Raw genomic sequence first — 25,714 nt, forward strand, 5'->3', positions numbered from 1 at the left:
ACAGTACAGGGGGAAAATATTTGCAGAAGTCGACTGTACATTTCTCTGTCAAGTTACAGTAAGTAGATTTTTATCGTTCTGTTCCTTAGTAAAGCAGAAGTCATGTTCAGAATTTAACTGCATGTCTTTTTACTGTTCTTATCGTTAAAATCGATTTTAAAATGGGGGGAAATGGAAGGTAAGGCGAGCATTTGTTGCCCTTCGGTAATTTCCGTTGGAGTGAGAGGCTCACGAGGCCATGTCAAAGGGAACTTAAGAGTCAACCAAAACCCGAAGGGTTTCGGCCAACATGTAGATCAGAACGGGTAAAGATGGTGGATTTTCTTCCCGAACGGACATTAGTGATGTAGATGGATTTTAACGACAATACGACGATAGACTCATGGTCATCATCACTGAAAAAACATTACATTCCAGAATGTTCGAATTAATTTATTGAATATAAGCTGTAACTATGTTCCCAGAGCATTACAATTAAAGCAATACACTGCGGATGCTGAAAATATAAAATAGAAACGGAAAGTGCAGGAAAAAATTCAGCGGGTGTGGCATCATCTGTGGAGAGAGAAAAATACAGTTAACGTATCGAGTCTGTGTGCCTCCTCTTCAGAGCATTAGCTGCTTTCTCCGAAATGTTTTGTCTAGTCACCTTCATACTCAGCCACTTCCTTAATTGATGTGTTTCTACTGTTCGTGCTTTCATTTAATACACTGTTAATTAGTGTTTTAAGTCAACGCTGAATGCTCATGCGTATATGAGCAGATTAATCCTACCACCCTCTCAAAGGCATTTAGGAGTGGGTAAGAAATATTGGTCTTGCCAGAGTCACCCATATCCCGTAAATGAATAGATGTACGCGCACACACATACATTTATGCAGCAGTTTTGACAGGGACTGTTCGGGTTCCGTTCTGTATTGACTTTTACTGCACCTCGGTTCACCAATAACTCGAATCAGAAATTCGTCACCCTATTTCTAAGTCTGCCCATAACCCAAAGTGATCCTTTAGCTCTACGTGGCCATCTCATCATTTCCTTGTCTCTAATTTGCACCACACTTCGCCCCCAACTCAGCACGAGGACACAGTTGTTGGTGTCTTTCTCCTTGGCTTTAAATTCCCTGTCTGAAACACTTCCGCCTTTCTAGCGTTGTGACTCTCTTTTAGACCTCTGTTAAAACATGTCTTACAAGAGTTCCGGGTTTCGCGTCCATCTCACCAAGCTTCTCCAATGCGCCCTTGGACTCGAACCTACAATAAAGGAAATAAACGACTATCTGAGACTCAGAACACACGGAATTACATAAGTTCACTTATATACCACATGCCGGATAGTCGGGCCTACTGAAGTCGCTAGAATCGAATATTCGCCACAAGTTATGGTTTCGAAACCTTTCACCGCTGAATGAGAAGGTGATGGGTTGAAGTCCTACTTGGCCACAAAATTCAAGGCAAATACTCTAAGGCAGGAACGTGTGTCGGGGGTAGGGGGGGGGGGGGGGAAGTGGCGTAGTGGTATCGTCACTCGACTCGTAACTCAGGATGATATTTGTGGGCCCGGGCTCAGATCCCACCACGTTAGATGGTGAAACTTGAATTCACTAATCTGGAATTAAAACTCTAATATTGATCGAGAAACCAATATCCATTGTCGCCACAACCCATCTGGCTCACTAATGTCCTTTAGGGAAGGAAATCTGCCATCCTTACCCGGTCTGGCCTACATGTCACTCCAGACCCAGAGCAATGTTGTTGACTCTCAAATGTCCCCTGAAATTCTGGACAGTTAGGGAAGGACAATGAATGCTGGCCCAGCCAGCGATGTCCACATCAAAAAAGGTGCCCTTTTTTTTAAATGTGCGGCTAATTCGCACTTTCAGGTGAATGTGAGGAATGCTAAAAAGTTATCGGAAGAATAACAAGGGGAACAATTTCTGCTGTCCTGACGCTAGATCTGGATGTTGAAAACACCGCTCTATATGAAATGTTCGTCCAGTTAACTAAGCATAAGAACACGGTTAGCACAGTGGCACAGTGGTTTGCACTGCTGCCTCACAGCGCTAGGAATCCAGGTTCAATTCTGGCCTTGGGTGACTGAGTGGAGCGTGCGTGCTTCTGAGTAGGTTTCCGTTCGGTGCTCCGGGTTCCTCCCACAGTCCAAAGATGTGCAGGTTAGGTGGATTCGCCATGGTAAATGTGTGGAGTTACGGTGATAGGCGGGGGAGAGTTCCTTGGTAGGATACCCTGTGAGAGAAGCAGTGTATGCTGAATGGGCCTCCTTCTGCTCTGTAGGCATTCTATGATAAGATCCAAGAGCAGAAATACACTATTCAGTCATTCGAAACTGCTCCACCATTCAATAAATCGTGTCTAATCTTGATAGGGATCTCAACTCCACAGAGAACATAGAACAGTACAGCACAGTACAGACCCTTCTGCCCACGATGTTGTGCCGAACCTTTTCCGAAGCCAAGATCAATCTATCCCACTCCCTATCATTGCCGACCTTCCCTCATAGCTCTTGACTCCCTTATCTATCTAAAACCCCTCTAACTGTGTCTTGATTGGATTCAACGACCCAGCCTCCACTGTGCTTTGGCAAGCGAATTTCATATACTTTGGGGGGGGGGCTGCGATGCTCAGTATCTCCGTCTCAAACATCACTTTATCCTTAAACTGCGTCCTTTAGTACTAGTTTCTCCCAGAAGTGAAAACATCTTCCCGTTTTGTGGCCTATTATGGTGCCTCAGGATCGTATATGTTTCAAGAAGATCAACTCTCATTCTCCACTACGTGTAGGCTCAAACTGTCCATCCTTATAGATACGGCACGGTAGCACAGTGGTTAGTACTGCTGCTTCACAGTTCCAGGGACCTGGGTTCGATTCCCGGCTTGGCTCACTGTCTGTGTGGAGTTTGCACATTCTCCTCGTGTCTGCATGGGTTTCCTCCGGGTGCTCCGGTTTCCTCCCACAGTCCAAAAATGTGCGGGTTAGGTTGATTGGCCATGCTAAAATTGCCCCTTCCTGTACTGAGATGCGTAGGTTAGAGGGATTAGCGGGTAAATGTGTGGGGGTAGGGCCTGGGTGGGATTGTGGTCGGTGCAGACACGGTGGGCCAAATGGCCTCTTTCTGTGCTGTAGGGATTCTATGATTATACTACTGAGCATTCAGGTCGAGAATCTGATAATACAATATCATGAAAAACATATGGGTATAAAGTTAAGTTTGCGTGCTCTTTTCATCATCCTAACTGTGATGGAAATCCTAGGAATGGCAGCTTCTTGTCTAAATATGTACATATTATGATTAGGAAACGAACCATTGGGCCGATCCAGCTCGTGTTTGATTGTGCCCCTCCTGGCGTGTTTCCATTTCCTCCCTGGGTTTGTGCAGCTTTTGCTCTAATCTAAAGCGGACGAGTACGGGAACGTCGCAAAATGTCTCCTCCATAAATGCAAAACTAAATTTGTAAACAAATGAACGACCAAATTGGAGATAAAGCGTTGAGCAAAGGCATGCATTGTCACGTGTAAAGAACGTTTAATTATGGCAGCAAAACTGAATGCAAATAAAAATTGTTGCAACTCTTGTCTTCTTTATTGCATTCACAGGCAAAATTGAAACATGTATCCAGTTATGGGTGTACTGCTAATTTCTGGTAAGTCTTGAACTTAGTTGCATTTCTTGTTACATTTGTTAATGGGAAGTGGGCTTCACCAAAAAGGCCAACATTTATTGCATACCAATTGTCCTTGAGACGTTGTTGGCGAACCGTTAAGTTGAACTGCTACAGTTCTTTGTAGTTTAGTAACACCCACTGTGTTGTTAGGAAGGTGTTCCAGGCTTTCAAAGCAGCACAATGGGTATATACGTCCAAGCCAGGGTGGGGATATAAAGGTACTGGAATTACCAGGCGCCTGATGCCCTTTTCTTTTAAGGATGAATTAGCCAAGGGAAATGTGGGGGGTTACGGAGATGGGGCAGGAGGGAGGGCTAGGGTAAGATGCTCTGCAGGAGAGTCGGTGTAGACTCGATGGGCCGAATGGCCTCCTCTGCATTGTAGGGATTCTACGATTCTACGATAAGAGTAAGGGGAACATCATTTTCTCTCAGTGGGCCTCTAATCTGTGAAATTCTACCCTCCAGAGTATGTGTCATTGATTATGTTCTAGGCTCACGTTGACACATTGTTGATCACTAAGTGAGTCAAGTGCTACGATGGACAGACAATAACGTGCTGTTCAGTCCACACTTAGATTAGCCATGATATTATTGAATGATGGAGAAGGTTCAAGAGACCGAGTGGCGTACTCCTGCTCACGATTCCTGTGTTCTTGTAGTATGATCAGTTCTGGAACACAATTCAACAGAACTGCGGTCTGAATGTGATCAGGTCCCACATCTTGTGCCATATTCAGGGCTTTCGGCAATTTCTTGTTATGTGAAGTGAATCGAGTAATTTGAAGCAAAATCTCCGATTTCGTGAACGTCAGGAACAAGCCGGGATGGATCATCCACTCTGAACAGCTCATTAAACTTTATTTATTTGTTAGTCACAAGTAAGGCTTACATTAACACTGCAATGAAGTTACTGTGAAATTCAGCTAGTCGCCACAGTCCGGCACCTGCTCAGGTCAATGCATCTAACCAGCACGCCTTTCAGACTATGGGATAAAACCGGAGTACACGGTGCAAACCCACGCAGACGCGGGGAGAATGTGCAGACTCCACACAGACAGTGACCCACGCCGGGAATCCAACCCGGGTCCCTAGCGCTGTGAAGCAGCAGTGCTAACCCTGTGCTACCGTGCCGCCTGATTAAAGATGGTTACAAATGCTTCCACCATTTCCTTTGTACTCACTCGCTCGCCGGATTCCCTGTTATTGAGGATGGGGGACGTTTAGAGAACCTCCTTCCCCTGTTAATTATTTAATCACTCACAGCCATTCACGAGTGGTTGGGGCAACTCTGCAGAGGTTGGATGTGATCCGTTAGTTTTGGATAGATCAGTATTCATAACATGCTGCTTCTATCGTTTAGCTTGCCTGTGTTGTTTCGACACCAGGTTGGCACCTGACATTTAGAGTTGTCTGGTGCTGTTCGTAACATGTTCACCACCACTTCTCATGAAATGAGTAGAGAAGTGCCGGGAGGTCTCTGCGAACAGGACTTTTAACATTGACCTGTAACACAAATAAAAACAGAAAACTCTGGATAAACTGAGCAGGTCTGGTCGCATCTGTGGTTATGGACACATTAAGCGTTTCTAGTCCATTGTAGGGGGCGTCGTTGGACTCGCAACGATGCCTCCTGTTTCCCTCCCCGGAGATGCTGCCAGATCTGCCGAGTTTATTCAGCATTTGTGCTTTTATGTCAGATTTCCAGAAATCGCAGTATTGTACTTGTATTAGCCTTTAACAGTCTCAGACTGGCTCAATGGGCATCAAGGAGATGACAACATCTAGAATGCGCATGCTCAGACGCGAACTTGGATGTGATTTTGATCCCACGAAATTGCTCAGGGTTAAAGGCTGCAGAGGAATAATGAATTGTTCCCACCAAAATGGTTCATGATAGAAAATTCAATGGTCATCTTCCTGCTGAAAGTCAAGGGATGTGAGTAAGGATTCTTTGTTTGATTTTGCCATTAGCCGCAGATGAATTATTGGCAAGGTGGCAGGACAGTAGTTTGAGGAGAGGAGTAGGTTTGTCTAACAAGTAAAACTGGAGTCTCTGCATTACAGCTGTTGCTGTTGCCGACGTCAAAGTAACTCAAAGCCCAGGTATTATCGACGTAATAGAAGGAGGGCAATTTCAAATGTCCTGCACATTTACTGCGTCAAACGTGTCACCAGTCTTTGGATTCAGCTGGTACAAGCAAGCATCAGGTCATGAAAAGAGTTGCGTTACGAACACATCTGAAGAATTTGTAGGCCGAGTTTTGAAGAAACACGGACAATTTTTAAACATCAGCCAAATTACAGTCATGGAGGCAAATCGGAATGATTCCGGGATATATTATTGTGAAGTGGATTCGCCGGAATTTGGCAAAGGAGCCGGAATGGGCACACAGGTAACTGTTAAAGGTACGTTCCTATGTGCTCCCATCCGCCTTTCTTTACATTTATTCTTTTCAATAACAGATAAAACTAATTATTCCTACAATATCCACTCTGTAATTCTGAGATAATAGTCATGAGGAATGTGTTCATTTTGAATACATGGAGATTAATGCTCATTTATCCAATTCCATATTAATTATTTGTTTGACTTGTACTCCATTAAAGCATATATTTCAAAGTTATTTCCACATTAACCTGGGGCATAGAGTTAAATGTGCAAATTGTATGTGAGAGTGTCTGATTTTTCTTTCTGTCATGGGGGACTTTAACTTTCCAAATATTGATTGGAACCTTTGTAGGTCAAATAGTTTGGATGGGGCACTTTTTGTGCAGTGTGTGCAGGAGGGTTTCCTGACACAATATGTGGATAGTCCGACAAGGGGTGAGGCCACATTGGATTTGGTACTGGGAAATGAACCGGGCCAAGTGTTAGATTTGGTTGTGGGAGAGAACTTTGGAGATGGTGACCACAATTCGGTGTCTTTTGTTATTGCAATGGAGAGGGATAGGGCCGGACGGCAGGGCAAGGCTTACAATTGGGGGAGAGGTAATTATGATGCGATTAGGCAAGAATTAGGGGGCATAAGATGGGAACAGAAACTGTCAGGGAAAGGCACTGATGAAAAGTGGAACTTTTTCAAGGAACAAATACTGGGTGTCCTTGATAGGTATGTCCCTGTCAGGCAGGGAGGAAATGGCCGAGTGAGGGAACCGTGGTTCACAAAAGAGGTGGAATGTCTTGTGAAAAGGAAGAGGGAAGCTTATGTAGGGATGAGGAAACAAGGTTCAGATGGCTCGACTGAGGGTTACAAGTTAGCAAGGAACGAGCTGAAAAAGGGGCTGAGGAGAGCTAGGAGGGGACATGAGAAGTCCTTGGCGGGTCGGATCAAGGAAAACCCCAAGGCTTTTTACTCTTATGTGAGGAATAAAAGAATGACCAGGGTGAGGTTAGGGCCGGTCAAGGACAGTGGTGGGAACTTGTGTATGGAATCAGTAGAGATAGGCGAGGTGATGAATGAATACTTTTCTTCAGTGTTCACCAAGGAGAGGGGCCATGTTTTTCAGGAAGAGAAGGTGTTACAGGCTAATAGGCTGGAGGAAATAGATGTTCGGAGGGAGGATGTATTGGCAGTTTTGAATAAACTGAAGGTCGAAAAGTCCCCTGGGCCTGATGAAATGTATCCTAGGATTCTTTGGGAGGCGAGGGATGAGATTGCAGAGCCTTTGGCTTTGATCTTTGGGTCCTCGCTGTCCACGGGGATGGTGCCAGAGGACTGGAGAGTGGCAAATGTTGTTCCTCTGTTTAAGAAAGGGAATAGAAATGACCCTGGTAATTATAGACCGGTTAGTCTGACTTCGGTGGTTGGTAAATTGATGGAAAAGGTCCTTAGGGATGGGATTTACGACCATTTAGAAAGATGCGGATTAATCCGGGATAGTCAGCACGGATTTGTGAAGGGCAAATCGTGCCTCACAAATTTGATAGAATTTTTTGAGGAGGTAACTAGGTGTGTTGATGAAGGTAGGGCGGTTGATGTCATATACATGGATTTTAGTAAGGCGTTTGATAAGGTCCCCCATGGTCGGCTTATGATGAAAGTAAGGAGGTGTGGGATAGAGGGAAAGTTGGCCGATTGGATAGGTAACTGGCTGTCTGATCGAAGACAGAGGGTGGTGGTGGATGGAAAATTTTCGGACTGGAGGCAGGTTGCTAGCGGAGTGCCGCAGGGATCGGTGCTTGGTCCTCTGCTCTTTGTGATTTTTATTAATGACTTAGAGGAGGGGGCTGAAGGGTGGATCAGTAAATTTGCTGATGACACCAAGATTGGTGGAGTAGTGGATGAGGTGGAGGGGTGTTGTAGGCTGCAAAGAGACATAGATAGGATGCAAAGCTGGGCTGAAAAATGGCAAATGGAGTTTAACCCTGATAAATGTGAGGTGATTCATTTTGGTAGGACTAATTTAAATGTGGATTACAGGGTCAAAGGTAGGGTTCTGAAGACTGTGGAGGAACAGAGAGATCATGGGGTCCATATCCACAGATCTCTAAAGGTTGCCACTCAAGTGGATAGAGCTGTGAAGAAGGCATATAGTGTGTTAGCTTTTATTAACAGGGGGTTGGAGTTTAAGAGCCGTGGGGTTATGCTGCAACTGTACAGGACCTTGGTGAGACCGCATTTGGAATATTGCGTGCAGTTCTGGTCACCTCACTATAAGAAGGATGTGGAAGCGCTGGAAAGAGTGCAGAGGAGATTTACCAGGATGCTGCCTGGTTTGGAGTGTCGGTCTTATGAGGAAAGGTTGAGGGAGCTGGGGCTGTTCTCTCTGGAGCGGAGGAGGCTGAGGGGAGACTTAATAGAGGTTTATAAAATGATGAAGGGGATAGATCGAGTGAACGTTCAAAGACTATTTCCTCGGGTGGATGGAGCTATTACAAGGGGGCATAACTATAGGGTTCATGGTGGGAGATATAGGAAGGATATCAGAGGTAGGTTCTTCACGCAGAGAGTGGTTGGGGTGTGGAATGGACTGCCTGCAGTGATAGTGGAGTCAGACACTTTAGGAACATTTAAGCGGTTATTGGATAGGCACATGGAGCACACCAGGATGATAGGGAGTGGGATAGCTTGATCTTGGTTTCAGATGAAGGTCGGCACAACATCGTGGGCCGAAGGGCCTGTCCTGTGCTGTACTGTTCTATGTAATAATGCGTTTGGCGTGGGCAGAAGGGCGGGAACTGAAAGTCCGGTTTTTACCCTGAAATGGACTAAAGGCCAATACAGGGGCGGCCTCCTAGATTGAACATTGCGCCCATCTTCCTCCTACCCGCTCCCTCTCTGAAATCCACCCTCCCCCCCGCCCCCACCCCCCTACCGCACAGTGACCCCTGCCCCGAACACTACCAAACCCTTTTGAACCAAGACCCTGGAATTACTTTCTCCGAAGGCACTGGGGTTTGTGTGCGTATCTGCAGTCCAGGTAGCTGCGATTCACGCCTTCCTGGCTTTGTCGAGACTGATAGAGCTCAGGGCCAATGTAATTGGATGTATTGGGTACAATGATGAACGGGTGGCCCACTCAGCCCTGGGTAAAGAGCCCAGCAGTGCATTATGGCTGTTGGGATGGTCGGCGTGGAGCCAGTCGTCTTTCCATCCAGGTGGTGTGCGGGGTGGGAGCAACATGTCATCGCTTCTTCTACTATTCAAGCGAGTTGTTTCTTATCACTGAAATTGGATGACCAGACATTTTCGGCAACGGACCATTGGGAAGGTTGATGCCATCGTTTTCTCTCCCCGCCACAATCTCATCTTCATATCCACTGTCTCAATTGGGGGTAATTCTCTCAAACTGAGTCAGACATTTCCCAACTTGGGTGCCGTGTTGGACCTCATATTTGGTTTCTGACCATCCTTTCGTACCATCACGAAGATTGCACATATCTATCTGCCTTATATCCCACGCCCTAACTCTACCTTAGCCTCCGTGCTGCGGAAATCCTCGTCCATGCATCGTTACCTATAGATTTCGTTTCCTAACTTAACTTGCTCACAACCCCATTCACCATTCATTCCTATCCTTGCTAAATTTGATTGACGGCCCTTCATGAGCATTTTGAAATCTTCATTCCTGTATTCAAATTCCTCCATGGTTTACTGCCTCCCTATCGATGTTGACCATTGCGGCCCTGCAGCATCTGAGATAGAGCGCCATATTACCATAAGGTATAGGAGCAGAATTAGGCCATTCGACCCATCGAGTCTGCACCGCCATTTGATCATGGCTGATAGGTTTCTGGACCCCATTCCCTAAGTCCATGAGATGAAGGTACAGAAAATGTGTAGAAATGTTAAAAAGACAAGTCTAAAGACACGAGACGGTGGCACAGTGGTTAGCGCTGCTGCCTCACAGCGCCAGGGACCCGGGTTCGATTCCCAGCTTGGGTCATTGTCTGTGTGGAGTTTGCACATTCGGCCCGTGTCTGCACGGGTTTCCTCCGGGTGCTCCGGTTTCCAGCCATAGTCCTCCCTTGCAGGTTAGATGGATTGGCCACGGTAAATTTCCCTTTCGCGTCAGGGAGACTAGCTAGAGTAGATTTATGTGGAGAGGGCCTGTGTGGGATTATGGTCAGTGCAGACTCGCTGGGCCGAATGACCTCCTTCTCCAGGATTCTATGATTCTAGATGGTTCCGCAGACCACACTGTTGAAGGGCAATGTGAGAAGGGCAATGAGATGGAAGCCTACACCACATGGACGAATGTTAATAATCTACACTTTGATTGGGCAAAGCAAATCAGCTACAATACTGTGGCATATGAATTCCTGGAGTGTGTACGAGTTTTGTTGACCAGTATGTTCAACTAGGAAGCACCAAGGAAACATGTCATCATAGATTTGTAATTATACAGTGACAATCGGTTAATTAATCATTTTCTTGTGAGTGGTCATTTAGCGAACAGTATCGGTACCATGACAGAATTCTTCATTAAGGTGGAAAGATGTGCGAGTTAGGTTGATTGGCCAAGCTAAATTGACTCTCAGTTTCAGGGGGACTAGCAGGCTAAATGAGTGAAGCTGTGCAGATAGGGGCTATGTGCAATTGTGGCTGGTGCAAATTCGATGGGCCGAATGGCTTCCTTCTGCACTGTAGGGATTCTATGGTTTCTATCGTTCCTATGAGTTGGCTCGGTAGATTGTGGAACTTCATTAAAAGACATGATCGTGGCTAGGCAATGGCTAATACTTAAGGAAATAAGGTATGCATTGCAGCCGTTATATATCTCTTTCTGGTGCAAAAACAAAACAAGAAAAGTGGCCAAAATATGCCACTGCCAAGGATAATATTAGATCCAAACAGGAGTCCTATTACTTTGCTAGAAAAAGTAGCAAGCTGGAGGATTAGGAAAAATTCAATATTCCGCAAAGACGTCTAAGAGTTTGACTAAGGGGGAATGGAGTATGAAAGTAAACCTGCAGACAACATAAAAGTGGACACTCAAAGCTTCTGCAAGCATATAAAAAGAAAGAGAATAATGAAGACAAATGTAGGTCCCTTACAGTCAGAAAGAGTAGAACTTATAACAGAGAAGAAGGAAACAGTAGAGCAATCAAACAAGTACATTTTTCTTGTCTCCTTGGGGGAAGACACAAATAAACTTCCAGAAATGCTAAGGAATCTAGATTGTAGTGAGAAGGAAGACATTGAGGGAATTAGCAATACTAGAACATTTAGTGTCAGAGCAATTAATGGGAAGAAAACCAAAAAATCCCTAGGACCTGATAATCTACATGCTAGGGTAACAAAGGTGCTGGCTATGGGAATGATGCATGTGTTGGTTGTCATCACCAAAATTCTGCAGATTCTGGACAATCCTGGCAGATTGAAGGGTCCCACATGTAACCTTGTTATTTACAAAATGAGCGAGGGAGAAAATACACAAGTTAGTTTCAGGTACGAAACTGGGAAGATGCTGGAGTCTATTATGAAGGACGCAATAACAGAACGGCTGGAGAATATAAAAGGGATTAGACAATGTCAATATTTTCCTCTGATGGAGAAATCCAGCACGAGGGGGCATGGCTTTAAATTGAGGGGGGGTAGTTATAGAACCGATGTCAGGGGTAGGTTCTTTACCCAGAGGGTGGTGAGGGATTGGAATGCCCTGCCAGCATCAGTAGTAAATGCGCCTAGTTTGGGGGCGTTTAAGAGATCCGTAGATAGGTTCATGGACGAAAAGAAATTGGTTTAGGTTGGAGGGTCACAGTTTTTTTTTTTAACTGGTCGGTGCAACATCGTGGGCCGAAGGGCCTGTTCTGCGCTGTAATGTTCTATGTTCTATGTTCTATGTTCTATATGGATTTATGAAAAGGAAATTTCAGAAAGCTTCTGGTAAAGTCCCACAAAGGGGATTAGTGTACAAAATTGAAACATATGGGATTGGGGGAAACGGGATTGTTGAGAATTCGTTCGCAGAAAGGAAACAGAAAATAGGAATAAATGGGTCTTTTTCGATGTAGCGGGCAGTAACTAGTGAAGACTCACCGAGATCAATTCATAGGCCCTAACTATTCTCTAGGTACACCAATGATTTGGATGAAGGAACCAATGGTATGAATGCGGAAACTTAAAGTAATCTTTCCATAATTTGTTGATAAAGAGAGGTGTAGTGGGAAGTTGAGTAGTGACGAGGATGTTAGGAGGCTTAGTGGTAACTTAATCAAGTTGTGTGAATTGGAAAATACATGGCAAATGCAGTATTACGTGCGTAAATATGAAGTTGTTCACTTCGAAAGAAGAAACAGAATGGCAGAATATTATTCAAATGGTGACTGATTGGCAAACGTTGATGACAGAGACCTGGGCGACCTAGTTCACCACCCATTGAAAGCTAGCTTGCAGGTACAGCAACGGGTTATGAAGGCAAATGGCATGTTGGCCTTCATTGCAAAAGGTTTTGAGTACAGGAGCAAGGATGTCGTATTGCTGCTTTACAAGACCTCAATGAGTCCACACTTGCAGTATTGTGTGCAGTTTATGAGTACTTATTTAAGAAATGATACAATTGCCTTAGAGGGAGTGCAGTGAAAGGTCATCAGACTGATTCTTCAGATGACAGGATTGGCGCATGAGGAAAGATTTGGTCAATTGCGCCCGTATTCACTGAAATTGAAAAGAATGAGAGGGGCTCTCATTGAAATGTACAACATTTTGACAGGGCTGGACAGATTGGCTGCAGGTTTGATAATTCTTATGGCTGCAGGGATCTCAGTCTCAGGATTTGAGATAGGTCATTTAGGACTGAGGTGAATAGAAGTGTCTTCGCTCAGAGGGTGATGAACCTGTGGAGCTCTTTACAACAGAAGGTCAGTGGAGACCGAGAAACGTTAGAAAGGAAATAGATTTCAAGACTCTAAGGATGTCAGGGGTATGGGGAGAGCACTGGAGTAAGGCGTTGAGATAGAAAGTCAGCCATTATCTTACTTCATAGCAGGGCAGGCTCACCGAACTGAATGGCCTACTCCTGGTCCTATTTTCTATGTTTCCTGCATTGGCACGAATCAAAATGAGAGAAATGTTTTTTGTTAGCATTGTTCTTGTTCAGACTGGTCAAAGTTTATGTGAATTCCCTGTTCCATTTCAAACCGATTACGACAAATAGTACAACCTTGACTTGGTGTTGAAACGCAAACATGCATGCACAGGTACCTCTTCATCCATAGTTATATCGGACAGTCATTGCATGTGCATGAATTTGTATTCTATATCACAGCTTCTTCGCCAAGGGGCATACTCAGTTATCCAAAGTTAATTGGATTCGGGCTAGCTTCGTGTTGGTACAACATTGTAGATCCTACATCTCACACACACTCACAGGTAGATTTATTCATATAATCTTGGGCTTGTTAGGGTTGTTCTCCCTGGAAAGACGGAGGATGAGGGGAGACATAATAGAGGTGTATAAAATTATGAAAGGCATAGATAAGGTGAACGGTGGGAAGCTTTCCCCCAGGTCGGTGGTGACGTTCACGAGGGGTCATAGGTTCAAGGTGAAGGGGGGGAGGCTTAACACAGATATCAGAAGGACATATTTTACACAGAGGGTGGTGGGGGCCTGGAATGCGCTGCCAGGCATGGTGGTGGAGGCGGACACACTGGGAACGTTTAAGACTTATCTAGACAGCCATATGAACGGAGTGGGAATGGAGGGATACAAAATAATGGTCTAGTTTGGACCAGGGAGCGGCACGGGCTTGGAGGGCCGAAGGGCCTGATCCTGTGCTGTTTTGTTCTTTGTTCTTTGTTCTTATATAACTCGGCAGAACGCAAAGGGGCACCTGATCTTTCTCTACACCCTAGCTATGACTGTAATACTACATTCTGCACTCTCTCCTTTCCTTCTCCCCTATGCACCCTATGAACGTATGTTTTGTCCATAGCGTGCAAGAATCAACAGTTTTCACTGTGCCCCAAAACATGTGACAATGATAAATCAAATCAAATCAAACAAATACATTGTCATTGAAAAGGGAACTAAACAGTTAAAACATATGATTTACTTTTTAAAAACTGACTTTACAGTGAGCCAAACATGTTGCTCAGTACATTGAAAAGCTAACTAGGATGTTATTGTTAGTAATCCTTTCATATTCCCCAGGTCAGGCCGAGAGCAAGGAAGAAGCTTCAAAGCAAAAGTTGATCGCTTTGTCTTCAGCGTTGGTGGTCACTACATTGGTGCTTCTCCTAATCGCCATCCTTATCTTCTTGAGCCGCAACAAGTGTCAAGGTAATTCATATATGTCTTATCGTGGCGAATAGTGATTGGGCATATTTAGGGATTGAAAGCAGCCTTGGCTGGAGATGCGAGGGTGCTACTACACATCGATTGCACAATTTCACAAAGAAAAAGAGAGCTTGCATCGTTTTGGGCCGAATGGCCTGTGACCATGCCAGCGACATCTTCACGTGCAAAGCATTTCTGGAACTGATGAGCACCTTACAACTAATGAAATAGTTTCATAATAATGAAATAGAAGCTGAAGTAGGCCATTCGGCCCTCAGAACCCGCTCCGCCATTCATTTTGATCACGGCTGATCATCAAAATTAATATCCTCACCCCGCCCTCCCCCCCATATCCCTTGGTCCCTTTAGCCCCAAGAACTATATCTTGCACAATGTACTGTGGGGAAGTCGACAAGGCAGGCTGTTAACTACAAGAATGTGATCATGATCAGATACTTTGGCCATGGGCTTTTGCTTCAGTAATCAATATTGGCTGCGGGACTGAATGGGAGTGGGAGGTGAGTTTGATGGTGGGGGAGCGGTGGTGGTAACTCCTCTGCCCGTCGGCAATGATCGTTTACATTCATATTAAAAGATCCTGGAGCAAGAGGGTCATCCTAGACTTCAATTCACCTCACATCCCCAAATACGGCACCTCCGACACTGGAGCGCTCCTTCTGCAGTGTCAGATTTTGTGTTGAAAGTTGTGGAGTGGGGCGTGAGCTCACAACCTTCTAATGCGGTTGGCATTGAGAAATTGTCGAGAGAGGGCAGTTGCTCATTGCTGAATATTACAGCAGCTGACGGCAGTGCTAACCTTGAGGACAACCTCCAAAATCAGCAACAATTAATGAGTTTACAACTATGCTCTATGCTTGGGCATAGGCTTATGAGAGCACTATCGGTGCTACGGTTCACATGCATGAAGCTGAAGATGAAGAGGTGTAGGGAAGAAACAGGAATATTGAGATAGAAGGTCAGCCATGATCATATTGAATTGTGGAATAGGCTCGAAGGGCCGAATGGCCTATTCCTGCTACTAGTTTATTTGTTTCCAGTTTGTAGCATGGCATGCACAGTAAAGCGCCACAATGCCTTTCGAGCTAAGAAGTAGATTGTAACTGATTACTTTATGTTTAACATCAAGATGCACTTGCAATTATGTTTTATTTCCTTTATATATTTATATACTTTCACGGGATGTGGCTGTCGCTGGTAAGGCCAGCATGTGGCCATCCTAATTGTCCTTGCGAAGGCGGTGGTGAACCACTGCAGTCCATTAACTTTCTGGCAGCGGTTTGGTACATCTGAATAGTGCAGCGAGCCATTTCAGGTGGCAGTTCAGAGTCAAACACATTGCTGTGGGTCTGGTGTCATCAAGACAACATGAACTAAGAACGATTGCTAAGAGACATGATCAAACCAGATGAGTTTTTTTTACCACAATCGATGGTTTCACGGTTATCATTATTGAGACAAGCTTTCAATTTAATAGCCATTTATTAACTGAATTTAAATTTCACATTGACATGTGGACTCATATTCCCAGGCTAATAAACTCTGCCTGTGTATTACTTGACCAGTAAAATTTTCAGGACTCCAGTTCAAGTTAGCCGATAGCTCACGTTATGGTACACGCGCTTGCGCAGTGAAAGGTTAAGGATTCAAGTCCGACTGTAGAACTTTATTTTGGCTTCGTATCCTTATTGAGCGATTATTTGATTCACCGGAAAAAAACTGATCTATTCATTCTACTTGCCTTCTTCGCCGCATAAATGTAATATGTTTATTTCAAACGTTTTGCAGAGCGAACACCAAGAACTCGAAATAAAGCACAGGTAAGAAAGATGTACCACATTAGAATTATAGAAGCATTTAGATTTTTAATAGACTTTTGCTTTCGATTGAGGTCAGGGATGAAATCTCAGCATAGAATCATAGAATCCGTCAGTACAGAAGGAGGCTATTCGTCCCATCGAGTCTGCACCGACCACAATCCCACCCACGCCGTATCCCCATAACCCCATGCATTTACCCTAGCTACTCCCCCTGACACTAAGGGGCAATTTAGCCTGGCAAATCCACCTAACCCGCATATCTTTGGACTGTGGGAGGAAACCAGAGCACCCACAGGAAACCCGTGCAGACACGGGGAGAATTTGCAAACTCCACACAGGCAGTGACCCACGCCAGGAATCGAACCTTGGTCCCTGGCACTGTGAGGTAGCAGTGCTAACCATTGTGCCACTGTGCCGCCCATAGACGAAAGTATTGCATCAAAACCGTAGATTATCAGCTCCATCACACAGTCATCTGACTTATAAGTCTACTTAACTTTAAGACAACATTGATTCTGAAAAATGCAGGATCCGCTCCATAATGCCCAGAATGACGTCTCTTTCTTGCGTTAAGACCCAGGCAAGAATCTGCGAAGTATTTTATGAAGTTAGCCCCGAAAATAAATTTTACGTTTGATTTTGGCGTGGGGTGAGCATAAGATGTTTCAACCCAGGCATGATTCAAGTGACGCACTAGGAAGCTTTTGTCAAATAAAGTTTATTTAAGTACACAGTTAAAATATAACAAAAATATTTGGCATAAATTTTACCAATTATAATAGTTAAACACAGCACAATATGAACGTTTACAACTAGCTATCTATATTGATCCAAGTCAAACATCACCCCACAGACATACACATTTCTCTAGACTTGGCACAAAAACAGTGGACTTTAAGCTTTTTACACCGACTGTGAATTTGTCCTTCAAATGTGGGATTAAATCTCTGAGGCTTCCCAGTCCTGGAACTTTCAGCAAGCATCTGGGGAGAGACAGAGACAGAGACATTGCCTTCTTTCGAGCAGCAACTAAAACGAAACTGAAACTGCACTTTTTTCTGAAACATATCTTTCCCTAATCACATTATATATATTGTCGATCAATCTCAAATCAAGCTCAGCAGTCCCCAAATGACCCACTAAACCACAGAACTCTGCATTGGTCCAGATTAAAATTAGCATGATGTCTATTATTCTGCCTCAGCAGAAATAAAGGACACTGGTTGCAGACAACACGGTGCCAGTAAAATGCTACTAGGAACATGATTAAAATACATTTCTTAAAGGCACAGCATCATCACACTTGTGAGTATTATATTTAGCAAAATTAGCAAATGTATTCAATCGGTACTCACATATCCTTCTGATTGCTATTTGATACCATTATTTTAAACAAATTGATGACGATGGTAAAATTGCAGAACAAGAGGTGACATGAGCAGGAAAGAGATTGTTCTCAGATTTCAAGGGGACATAAACAGACTGGTGGACTGGGTGGACACAGGCAGATAGAATTCAATCCAGTGGAAGAGTGAGTTGGTGCTCTACGGTTAGAAATTTGAGCAGAGGCCTACAGCTAAATCGTTCAGTTTCAGAGGGTACGCGGTAAGGAGCAGGGCATGTCGAACTAAAATGAGGTGGAATTTCTTTCCTCAGACTGCGTTGCACTTTGCAATTCTCTACCCCAGAAGAATGTGGAGGCTCAGTCATTCAGTATGTGCACAGCAGAGGTGGTTAGAGTCTGTATATTGGAGAAAACGAAGGGCTGTGGGGATCGTGCGGGAAAATAGCACTGAGGTAGATCAGCCATGACCTAATTGAATGTCGCATCAGGCTCGAGGGGACGAATGGCCTATTCCTGCTCCTATTTCACAAGAACATATATTAAAGGTGTTTGACTGGAGTGTAAAATGTTGAAAGGGCAGTTGTTACGGCATACACAATATTGAGTATTGTCAATAGATACGTTGAATACAGGGAGTTAAATTGAAGTGGTGTAACACACAGCATACAGAGTAGGACGAAGCAAAAAAGAAGGCTAATTTCAGATGTCAATAAACCAGTACTGCACAAATCAAACAGGAGCATGGAAAGTGCAAGGGTGAGATTAAGTATAAATAATGAGAATTGCAGGTTTATGTGTATAAGCAGTTAAAGTTGAGAGGAAACTGACAAGGCAATCGGACTTTGGCCTTCTTGTATCGCTGCGTTGAATACGAGAGCAGGGAAGTCAAGCTTTATAGCACTCTGATTATGCTAGAGTATGGTGGCACAGTGGCTACCACTGCTGCCTCACAGCACCAGGTTCGATTTCCGGCTTGGGTCACTATCTGTGCAGAGTTTGCATATTCTCCCCATGTCTGCATGGGTTTCTTTCCACAGTCCGAAAGACGTGCTGGTTAGGTGCATTGGTCATGCATAATTCTCCCTCAGTGTACCCGAACAGGCGCAGGAGTGTGGCGACTAGAGGATTCTCACAGTAACTTCATTTCAGTGTTATTGTAAGCCTACTTGTGACACTAATAAATAATAATTGTGTCCAATTTTGGTCACCATAGTTCACAAGAACGGAAATGATATTTGGAAATGCAGAAAGGAGATTTACCGGAATGGTTCCAGGGTTGAAAGGTTTTAGTTACAAGGTTAGATTGGAGAATTTGGGGTTGTTCTCCTTGGAGCCATGGTGATTGAAGAGGGCTATTTGATGGAGGTGCACACGAGTTGCCAGATTTAGATAAGGAGGAAAATAAAGGCTGTTCCTGTCAACTGAAGTTGCAGGGAATATGTAAGTTCTTGAGCAGGAAAGGGGGAGGGGATATGAGGCAGAACTTCCTAATGCAGCGAGTGACGATGACCTGGAACTCACAGCCTCTAAGGGAGATGGAGGGAAGTGAAAGCAAAGCTGATAAAGGATTTCAAAAGGAAATGGGATAGGAATATGAAGGGAATAAACCTACAAGGCTTAAGTGGGCGAATGGGAATGGTTGGATGCCACTACAGAGAGTAGGCATGGACTCATAGAAATCATAGAAATCATAGAAACCCTATGGTTGGATGCCACTACAGAGAGTAGGCATGGACTCGATGGGCCTAATGGCTGTCTCCTTACGGTATTGACTCCGTAGTTCTATGATTATGCTTAAGAATACTTACCTGACGGGGTGAAACTATGATCAAGCAGGTGGTTCGCCCAGGACGAGTTAGCCCATTGCACTTCGGGTGTGCTGACGCCTGTGATGTCCCCAAATGCGGGATACCCGACTGCAAAATTTCTGGTAGTAGGGGACTGCGTTTGCACACTCTTGGGGTGGCACGGTGGCACAGTGGTTAGCACTGCTGCCTCACAGCTTCAGGGGCCTGGGTTCAATTCCTGGCTTGGGTCACTGAAGGTGTGCAATCTGCACATTCCCCCTGTGTCTGCGTGAGTTTCCTCTGTGTGCTCTGGTTTCCTCCCACACTCCAAAGATGTGCAGGCCAGGTTGATTGGCCATGCTAAATTGACTCTTAGTGTCACGGGATGCCAAGGTTAGAGAGATTAGTGGGATAACTGTGTGGGGTGATGGGGATAGGACCTGGGTGGGATTGTTGTCGATACAGACTCGATGGGCCGAGTGGCCTCCTTCTGCACTGTCGGGATTCTATGATTTCTATGAACCTTAGGTAAACAACGATCCGGCAAAACATTGGCAAGTAGAATCTGGGAAAATCCCAATATGTTTTATCTATTCATAAAGAACAAATGGACAACGAAGTAAAGAGCAAGGCCAATTAGAGATCAAAAAGTTAAAATGCATCTGGAAGGACGTGACACGGACAAGCCTCTAAATGGATACTTTCCATTTGTTTTCCTCAGAGGAACAGAGCAGAAAAAGTAATTAGGGAGACAGAGCTAAAATATTTGATAAGATAAACGTAGTAAGGGAGAAAATAGTAAGCTGTTTACAGTCCTTGTAAGTGGATAAGTCTCCAGACCCAGGTGAGATGTATACCTGGGTTCTAACGGGTGCCAGGAACAAATATCAGCTCTAACATTCATTTTCCAACCTTCAATCGCTGCAGAAGCGATGCTGCAGGACAGGAGCACTGGTAGCATGTCCTTCTGTTTCGAAAGAGCAAACCCTATTTCAAGAAAACTAACCCTAAGTTCGCTGGCTAACAGATTACTCGAAAAAATTCTGAGAGGTTATATATGGCCTCATTTAAGAGAGGTTGGGATCAATAAAGAACTGTCAAAAGTTTCTATGCACTTTTAACAATACTTGTAACCAATAGAAATCCGTTCACGGCCAACTAACTGATGGACTAAAAAATCCAAAATATTCTCGATCTCTCTCACTGCCATTTTTTTAATTCACTCGTGAGACATGAGCATCGCTTGCCAGCCAACATTTATTGCCCATCCCTTGCTCCCCTTGAGAAGGTGGTGGTGAGCTGCCTTCTTGAACAACTGGGTGGCTTGCTGAGGGCAGCTGAGAGTGAACCACACTACTGTGGCTCTGCAGTCACATGTAGACCAGACCGGGTAAGGATGGCAGATTTCCTTCCATAAAAGACATGAGTGAACCAGATAGCTTTTTCGGACAATTGACAATGCTTTCATGGTCATCTGTAGATTCTTAATTCCATAATTATTTTTATTGAATTCAAATTCCACCATCTGCGATGACAAAGTTTGTACCATAGTCTACAGAACATTAGCTGTATTTTTGGATTAATAGTCCGAGGATAATACCACTGTCTGCCTCGTTAGAATAGCAATAAAACTAACCGTTTTAACTGCAAGTTGCAAACTTGAAGGAACTTCCCTTCAATATTCATTACTGAGATTTCAAGCTATTTCTGAATTCCTGTTCTGCCATACACAGGAGAACAGTGGATGCAAAAGACATCTGTTATAAAGCAGAAGTTTAGCCCCCATCTGAGAATTTAACACCTAACCACTCGAAGTCGGTGTGAAGTGGTGTGACCTGCTCTTCAGCAACCTTTAGTGGTTAAGTCAAAATAACTCCCTGACACTCTCTCTAAAGTCAACAGGTAACAATTTATTATCCAAATAACAGTGAACAAATTAGCTAAATAATTAACAAACCGAATAAAACACGACGCTAATGGAATATTGTTCCATCAAATACAATTCCCAATCATTAACAAAAAATAGAATTTTAGTCACTCTCTAAATTACAACCAGCTTTTGTGTCTTTTGGAAAATTCTGGGCCTTCTCTGTCTATTCTTCTTTCTTCTTTGGTACTTTTACTATCGAGATGAGGCGTTGAGCTAAGAGCTATGAGCTGTAGCAGGCGGCAGTTGATCTCTGCCTTTTGTCCCGCTGCTCTCTTCTTTTATACCTGTGATGACATATCAATATCCCTCACAATGGAATTGGTCCTAAGTTGCCAAAATCATCAGATTTAAATTTAATAGGTTGCTGGCATCTAATTGCCTAATTCAAATTGATTGGCTGGGTTCAAAAAGATTCAAACGCCTGAAAGTCTGTTGCCTTGGTAACCCTGTTGTTTGGCCTTTCGATACAGTAAATGGCAGAACCCTTAAGAGTATTGATAGGCAAAGGGATCTGGGTGTACTGGTACACAGGTCACTGAAAGTGGCAATGCAGGTGGAGAAGGTAGTCAAGAAGGCATACGGCATGCTTGCCTTCATCAGCTGGGGTATTGAATTTAAAAATTGGTAAGTCATGTTGCAGCTTTATAGAAACTTAGTTAGGCCGCACTTGGAATATAGTGTTCAATTCTGGTCGCCACTCTACCAGAAGGATGTGGAGGCTTTGGAGAGGGTGCAGAAAAGATTTATCAGGATGTTACCTGTTATGGAGGGCATTAGCTATGAAGAGAGGTTGGAGAAACTTGGTTTGTTCTCACTGGAGTGGTGGAGGTTGAGGGGAGACCTGATAGAAGTCTACAAGATTATGAGAGGCATGGACAGAGTGGATAATCAGAAGTTTTTTCCCAGGGTGGAAGAGTCAATTACTAGGGCGCATAGGTTTAAGGTGCGAGGGGCCAGGTTTAAAGGAGATGTACGAGGCAGATTGTTTACACAGAGAGTAGTGGGTGCCTGGAACTCGTTGCCGGGGGAGGTAGTGGAAGCGGATACGGTAGTCACTTTTAAGGGGCGTCTTGACATGTACATGAATAGGATGGGAATAGAGGGATATGGTCCCCAGAAGGGTAGGGGGTTTTAATTAAGTCAAGCAGCATGGTCGGTGCAGGCTTGGAGGGTCGAAGGGCCTGTTCCTGCGCTGTAATTTTCTTTGTTCTTTTTCTTTGATACAAATGTTTCATTTTTTGCCACTCTATCTGCTTGCACTTCTAACCTCTGAGCACAACTTCTCAACACATCTTCCTGCGGTTTTACATTAGGTCAGGAATGGCACTATTATGCTGAGCAACTGCAGCGTTAACATCTCCGTTTCTTTCTTTTTAAATTTTGTTTCATTTGAGGGAGACACGTCAAACAATGTTGTTTATGCTGACCTGCGCATCGCCAAACCCAAAACACAGAGACCGGGGAACCGCACGAACAATCATGTCGCGGGATCCCCGCCTCACCGAGGCGAAGACAATGTTGTGTACGCGGCAGTGGGGCCAGGTCTTGATAAAAAGAACAAGAATCGGGCGCCAGTGAGATCTCGAAACCAGATGGAAGAACCGGTAGTGTACGGAATGGTTCGGCCTCCAGTAGGCCAATGATGTCTCAGGCATGGGATCGACAGAGAAAGGGCTGAAAATTAGTACATCAATAGTGAGTTCAGGGTTGAGATTTCAATGAACATGATCTTTGGTACAAAATGTAGGGTGCAGTAGACCGTTCCTGTAAATTAAAGAGAGCCGCATTTTTGCAATATATTGCGGTTATTTTTATCCTCAAAAGTTCATGAACACGCGATTTATTTTTATTCTTTTACTTTTTATTTTGATTTTGATCATTGTAACCTGCTACGAATTATGATAGCTTGCCTTTTTTTGTACGGTCTTCACTATTTGACACCTGTCATCGTAATCATTTTCCAATGAAGGAATCCTTTAACTATCGTAAGTTTTCCTGGAGATATTGAGGAATAGATTTTCTCCAGATACGTTGCTCTCGCGGGTAAGAAGGTGGTTGAGTATGTCCGTGATTCGTTTAGGGTTCGTGATGTTGGCTTAGCTATTTTCCTTTAAACGAAGTCTTTTCTCTAAATAATATTCGCGGATTTGTATGGTTGGCTGATAAGGCTGATAATGTTATTCTCTCATCTATTGCTGTGAAGAATTAAAATGTTGCAAAAGGAGCCGGGAGGCCAATAATTTTCATGTTTATTCATACGCAAACGCACAGCCAAGTTCGATAGACAACCACTCGGTGTGGGAGGCATGGTGGTCTAGTGGCTGCACGGCTGTCTCACAGCGCCAGAGACGCAGGTTCGATACCAGCCTCGGGTGTGCGGAGTTTGCAGGTTCTCTTCGTGTCTGCGTGCGTTTCCCCCGGGTGCCCCGGTTTCCTCCCACAGTTCAAAAGATGTGCTGGTTCGGTGCATTGGATGTGCTAAATTCTCCCTCAGTATACCCGAGTGTAGCGACTGGGGAATTTTCACAATAACTTCATTGCAGTATTAATGTAAGTCTGCTTGTGACACTACTAAGTAAACATTAATAAATTATTGCAGACAGCTATACGTTGCTGTCCCTGTTGCCTCGACATTCCACCCACCCCACTACTACAGAAATCCTCCAAAAACAATCTCCACCCGCCTGGCTTACCACACAAACATATTGTGAGGTTGAACAGTTTGAAGGCTCTGTACTTACCTCACAGGTATATCTTGACAACAAAACTGAATGACTCATAAATTGTCATTTTGATGTGCCGGGCTGGAGCTTTAGGTACACAATCGAATCCTTCTGCTCTCTGTATGGAGCTGAGCTTGGGGATTGGCGGGTAGGTAGAGACCTCCACCTCCTCCACCCCCTACCATCCCCATCCCCGTGAATGGAGTTTCCTTCTTTCACTGAAACAGCCTCATGACTGCGACGTGGATCTGGCAAAGTGTGTAGAGACAACCCTGCTATGGTTTGTTTGAAGGAAAATTTAATATTTATTGAATGCAAGTTCATTCCCTGCTAGACGTTTCTCTGCTGGTGAAGCATTTTCTCAAAATTGATTCAAACTGCTTCAAGGCCAGGTAGATCACCTCAGCCTGCGATCTCTGGGCGAGCAGGTTTTGGTGGAGATTCCTTCGTTGTCTTTGCTTCGCATGGGGCGGCGCGGTGGCACAGTTAGCACTGCTGCCTGCCAGCGGCAGGGATCCAGGTTCGATTCCCGGCTTGGGTTACTCTCTGTGCGGACTCTGCACGTTCTCCCCATGTCTGTGTGGGTTTCCCCCGGGTGCACTGGCTTCCTCCCACAGTCCGAAAGACGTGCTGGTTGGGTGCATTAGCCATGCTAAATTCTCCCTCAGTATACCTGAACAGCCGTCGGGGTGTGGTGCCTAGGGGACTTTCACAGCAACTTCATTGCAGTGTTAATGTAAACCAAATAATAAATTAACTTTTACTTCGATCAGATAGTTCTTTCGATATTCTTTCTTCCCTCTCTTTATACATTAAGTCCAAGATCTATTCTCGTTTCGTTGCCTTCTCCAATCACCTCCTCTTTTCATCTGCCTAAGCTTCGAGTGAGCGTCAATCAGGAGTTGTTTAGGTTTGACATCTTCCTATCTCGGTTAACAATAACAACATGGAAGGTGCCCTGAGGGGTTGGAGCACCATCAGCCGCTGTCGGATTTCCCAGACAACCGATGGGACTCGAGCGGCGGCTGCAGGGATAGTGAACTATAGAACTTTTTAGCTTAGACCACAGGATTGACCTAGAAGCCGGCGAACACCGTGTAGGCAGATCAGGGATCGGCCTCTGAGGGGATCGCTCCTCCTGAGCCATTGCCGTGGCCCCAAGGAGATGAAATTTCGAGTGGATTAGATGCCCAAATTTTGATTGAATTATTGCCCAGGACTTGCAACAAGGATCATATTGCGCACCTGAAGCAAAACTATCTGTACATGTCTGGTTGTATAACTCATTTTTATGCCGAAGAAAAATACATGTGTTACAATACAAGCGTTTTTGATTTCTTTAACAAGGGAAAGAAACTTCAAAAGCAAAAGCGTATAAACGCTCTCCTTAAGTTGCACTCACATCACCAAGGGAGCTTTATATTTGAAAATAGTTGAGAACTCTCCCCTCTATTTCCTGCATTTTTTAATATTCGTTCGTTTATAGGACATGGGCGTCGCCGGCTGGGCCAGCATTTATTGCCCATCACTGAGGGCATTTAAGTGTCAACTACATTGTTGTGGGCTGGAGTCATATGTAGGCCAGACCAGGTAAGCCACTCACCTGATGAAGGAGCAGCGCTCTGTAAGCTCATGGTACCAAATAAACCTGTTGGACTTTGTTGTGAAACTTTTTACTGAGACCAG

At 44.4% G+C, this 25,714-nt stretch overlaps 1 protein-coding gene and 1 non-coding gene across 2 annotated transcripts; both read left to right on the forward strand.

Moving 5' to 3' along the window:
- Nucleotides 1–23,522, forward strand: LOC144497825 (uncharacterized). Its single transcript, XM_078219263.1, has 6 exons — nt 1–58; nt 3,614–3,660; nt 5,748–6,089; nt 14,280–14,408; nt 16,212–16,243; nt 22,700–23,522. Exons 2-6 carry the CDS (start codon nt 3,627–3,629, stop codon nt 22,946–22,948), a joined length of 786 nt encoding a protein of 261 aa, XP_078075389.1. The 5' UTR covers nt 1–58; nt 3,614–3,626; the 3' UTR covers nt 22,949–23,522.
- Nucleotides 19,389–19,548, forward strand: LOC144497999 (U1 spliceosomal RNA). The gene has a single exon (XR_013498594.1). It is a non-coding gene; the product is annotated as a U1 spliceosomal RNA (small nuclear RNA).
- Nucleotides 23,523–25,714: the final 2,192 nt, after the last annotated feature.

The sequence above is a fragment of the Mustelus asterias genome, chromosome 8 (genome assembly GCF_964213995.1).
Source record: "Mustelus asterias chromosome 8, sMusAst1.hap1.1, whole genome shotgun sequence".
NCBI lineage: Eukaryota > Metazoa > Chordata > Chondrichthyes > Carcharhiniformes > Triakidae > Mustelus > Mustelus asterias.